At 38.9% G+C, this 3,946-nt stretch overlaps 1 protein-coding gene across 1 annotated transcript; it reads left to right on the top strand.

The window, feature by feature from the left end:
- The first annotated feature begins 2,124 nt into the window (after positions 1-2,124).
- Positions 2,125-3,378, top strand: LOC112940533 (uncharacterized). Its single transcript, XM_026028805.2, has one exon. The coding sequence runs from the start codon at positions 2,125-2,127 to the stop codon at positions 3,376-3,378; it is 1,254 nt and encodes a 417-aa protein (XP_025884590.2).
- The last annotated feature ends 568 nt before the right edge of the window (positions 3,379-3,946 follow it).

The following is a 3,946-nucleotide window of genomic DNA, read 5'->3' as shown; positions in this document are numbered from 1 at the left end:
TTGTTGTATACAAGACGATAGCCACTGTGATGCTGCAGAATGGTTATGAACTGGGTTTCGGATTGGGAAGAGTTTCCCAAGGAATCATTGAGCCTGTTCCAATCCTCGTTAAGGGATCCAGATATGGTTTGGTGTACATCTCCACAGATGATGACATGAAGATGAAGAAGAAAAATGATCAAGCATTGGCTAAGCCGATCCCACATCTGTATCAATCCTTTCCAATCTGGGAGGATGCCGAGCATGAAGACCTCAAGGAAGGAATCTGTGACCTCATCGAGGAGATAAATGTTGTTGTTGAGAAAGAGGTCGAGCTAGCTGGTATCCACGATGCTGAGCCAGGGGAGGTTCTGCGGAACTGGACCTCCACTCCCATCCTGATACCCCGAACTCTTCGGTAGAAAGACATCATTTCATGAATATTAAAATCGGTGATAGTCTGGAGTAGGCCCGAGACCCACCATTTTGCATTTTCTTAACTGTTCGAATTTTGGAATTTTCATTGTGATGTTCAAAAAAGGTAGCAACCTTGTCCAAAGTGTGCATTGTTTTTGAATTTGAATGAAAGCCTCTTTGTTTTTTAATCGTTTGTTATACTTTACTTTCCTAACTTTGTCTGTTTATAATTTCAGTAACATAATTTATAGACCCGCCAATGTCATGTCATGTCACGAGCTGAATGAACAAAATGGGGTTGATAATGACGAGGTTGACTATTATGAAGAAGAAAGTGAGGAACCAAATTATGTTACCGGGGAATTTCGGCAGTTCAAAAATCAGCATAAACCAAATCTAGAGGAAACAGTAAATTGGGGGTATTCAAAACGTGTTAAAGAAGTTAAGATCAACATCCACCTAAATGAAGCTCAGAAAGAGGGACTAATTCATTTGCTTACTGAATATATTGATGTGTTCATTTTGGAAAGTCGGTGATATGCAAGGGTTGAGTACCGATGTCGTATCTCATAAGCTGCCGATTAACCCGGGGTTTGATCCGGCGAAGCAAAAAACTCAAAAATTTAAGCCTGAACTGAGTTTAAAGATTAAGGAAGATATCACCAATCAGATAGAGTCCCGATTGGTGAAAGTGACACAATATCCATCTTGGTTGGCCAATGTTGTTCTTGTCACCAAAAAAAGACGGAAAAAACAGGATTTGTGACGACTACAAAGATCTCAACAAATCTAGACCGAAGGATAATTTTCCATTGTCGAATATTCATATTTTGATTGACAATTGTGCTAAGCATGAAATGCAGTCATCTGTGGATTGTTACGCAGGCTATCACCAAATTCTAATGGATGAGGAAGATACAGAAAAGATGAATTTCTTTACACCTTGGGGTGTATATCATTACAGAGTAACGCCGCTTGGCCTCAAGAATGTTGGTGCCACCTACATGAGATCTATGACGACTATATTTCACGAAATGATTCATAAGGAGATTGAAGTGTAGGTGGATGACGTCATAATCTAATCCCGCGAGAGTTCGGATTACTTGACACATCTAAGGAAATTCTTTGATCGTTTACGTCGTTAAAACATGAAATTAAACCCACCAAATACGTTTTTGGAGTTCCATCCGGAAAGTTATTGGTATTTATAGTCAGCAGAAGGGATATTGAGATCGACCCTTCCAAGATCAAATCAATTCAAAAGTTACCTCCGTCGAAAGTGAGAACAGAGGTGATGATTTTCTTGGGGAGGTTAAAATACATCAGTTGATTCATGGCTCAATCAATTGTGGTGTGTGAGCCTATTTTCAAGCTGTTGAAGAAAGACGCGAAGAGAGTCTGACTGTTTTTGATTCTATCAAGAACTATTTGTCCAATCCACAGGTATTGGTTCCTCTGCGAGAAGAGAGTCCTTTTTTACTGTACTTGTCTGTCTCAGATAGTGCATTCGGATGTGTACTTGGTCAATAGGACGAGACATGAAAGAAGGAAAGGGTTATCTATTATATAAGTATGAATTTTACTCCATACGAATCTCGTTACACTTTGTTAGAGAGAACATGTTGTGCTTTGACTTGGCTTGCCCAGAAGCTGAGACATTATCTGTCTTTTTGTACTACATACCTCATTTCTAAAATGGATCCACTGAAGTAAATCTTCCAAAAGGCGATGCCGACTGGAAAGTTAGCTAAGTGTAAAATGTTGTTGAGTGAATTTTACATTGTGTATGTGACTCAGAAAGAGATAAAGGCACAAGCTTTGGCTGATCATCTTGTAGAAAATCCTGTTGATGAAGAGTATGAACCACTTAAGACTTATTTTGACGATGAAGAAGTGTCATTTGTGGGTGAGGATATTTCTGAAGCATATCCAGGTTGGAGATTTTTCTTTGATGGAGCGGCAAATCATCAAGGTAAAGGTATTGGAGCAGTGTTAGTGTTAGAATCTCGTCAGCATTATCCCATGATGGCTAAGCTCCGATTTAATTGCACGAAAAACATGTCCGAATATGAAGCTTGTATTCTGGGTTTAAAAATGGCCATCGACATGAATTTCTATGAGTTGTTAGTTATTGGAGATTCAGATCTTCTGATTCATCATGTTCAAGAAGAATGGGATGTGAAGAACCCAAACATTATACTTTACGTACAGTATGTGCAGAAGTTGTTCAAAAGATTTTATAAGATCGAGTTCAGACATACTCCTGGAATACAGAATGAATTAGCCCATGATCTTTCCACCATCGCTTCGTTGACTAAACATCCGGACACAAATTATATTGATCCTCTGGATATAGTGTTGAAAAAACATTCAGTCTATTGTTCCCATGTTGAAGCAGAACAAGACGGATTGCCTTGGTATTTTGATATAAAGAAGTACTTGGAGTCTGGAACTTATCTCGAAGACATTACGTCCAATAAGAAGAAGTTGATACGCCGTATGGCTCTCAATTTCATTATAAGTGGAGAAGTCCTTTATAGGAGGACTCCAGATTTGGGTCTTCTAAGATGTGTGGATGTTGTTGAAGCTGTGAAGCTTATCGAACAGATACATGCTGGAGCTTGTGGCATGCATATGAATGGATTCACTTTGGAAAGAAATATCCTACGAGCCGGATATTTTTGGATGACTATGGAGAATGATTGTTGCAAGTTTGTGCATAAATGCCATAGGTGTCAAGTGCACGGTGATCTGATACGAGTGCCACCTCACGAACTTAATGTTATGAGTTCACCTTGGCCATTCGTATCTTGGGGAATGGATGTCATCGGTCCGATAGAACCAGTCACTTCTAATGGAAACAGATTCATTTTGGTTGCCATTGATTATTTCACCAAGTGGGTGGAACCAGCTTCTAAAAAGTCGGTAACTAAGAAAGTGGTGGCTGATTTTGTTCACAACAATCTGATATGTAGATTTTGAGTGCCAGAATCATCATTACTGATAAATGGTGCATATATCAATAGTCACCTGATGAGAGATATTTGTGAATAATTTAAGGTCACTCATCGGAATTCAATTGTTTATCGTCCCCAAATGGACGGAGCTGTAGAGGACGCCAATAAGAATATCAAAAAGATTTGAGGAAAACAATGTTGTCATGAGATGTTACCATATGCTTTATTGGGATACCGTACGATTGTTAGAATATCAATTGGAGCCACTCCATATTTGCTACTATATGGAACAGAAGCAGTCATACCTGTTGAAGTCGAGATACCTTCTTTGAGAATCATTTCAGAAGCCGAGTTAAGTAAAACTGAATGGGTTAGCAAGCGGATTGATCAACTAACTTTGATTGATAAGAAGAGAATGGTTGTCGTCTGTCATGGTTAATTATATAGGCTAAGAATGGTTCGTTCCTTTCACAAGAGAGTAAGAGCCAAAATTTTCAAAGTAGGTCAATTGGTTCTTAAGCATATTTTTCCTCATCACGACGAGTACAAAGGAAAGTTCGCACTAAACTGGAAAAGTTCTTACATGGTTCATA

This window comes from Solanum lycopersicum, chromosome 12 (assembly GCF_036512215.1).
Source record: "Solanum lycopersicum chromosome 12, SLM_r2.1".
NCBI lineage: Eukaryota > Viridiplantae > Streptophyta > Magnoliopsida > Solanales > Solanaceae > Solanum > Solanum lycopersicum.
The sequence above is the reverse complement of the archived record's forward strand: the minus strand, read 5'-3'. Positions and strand labels throughout refer to the sequence as shown.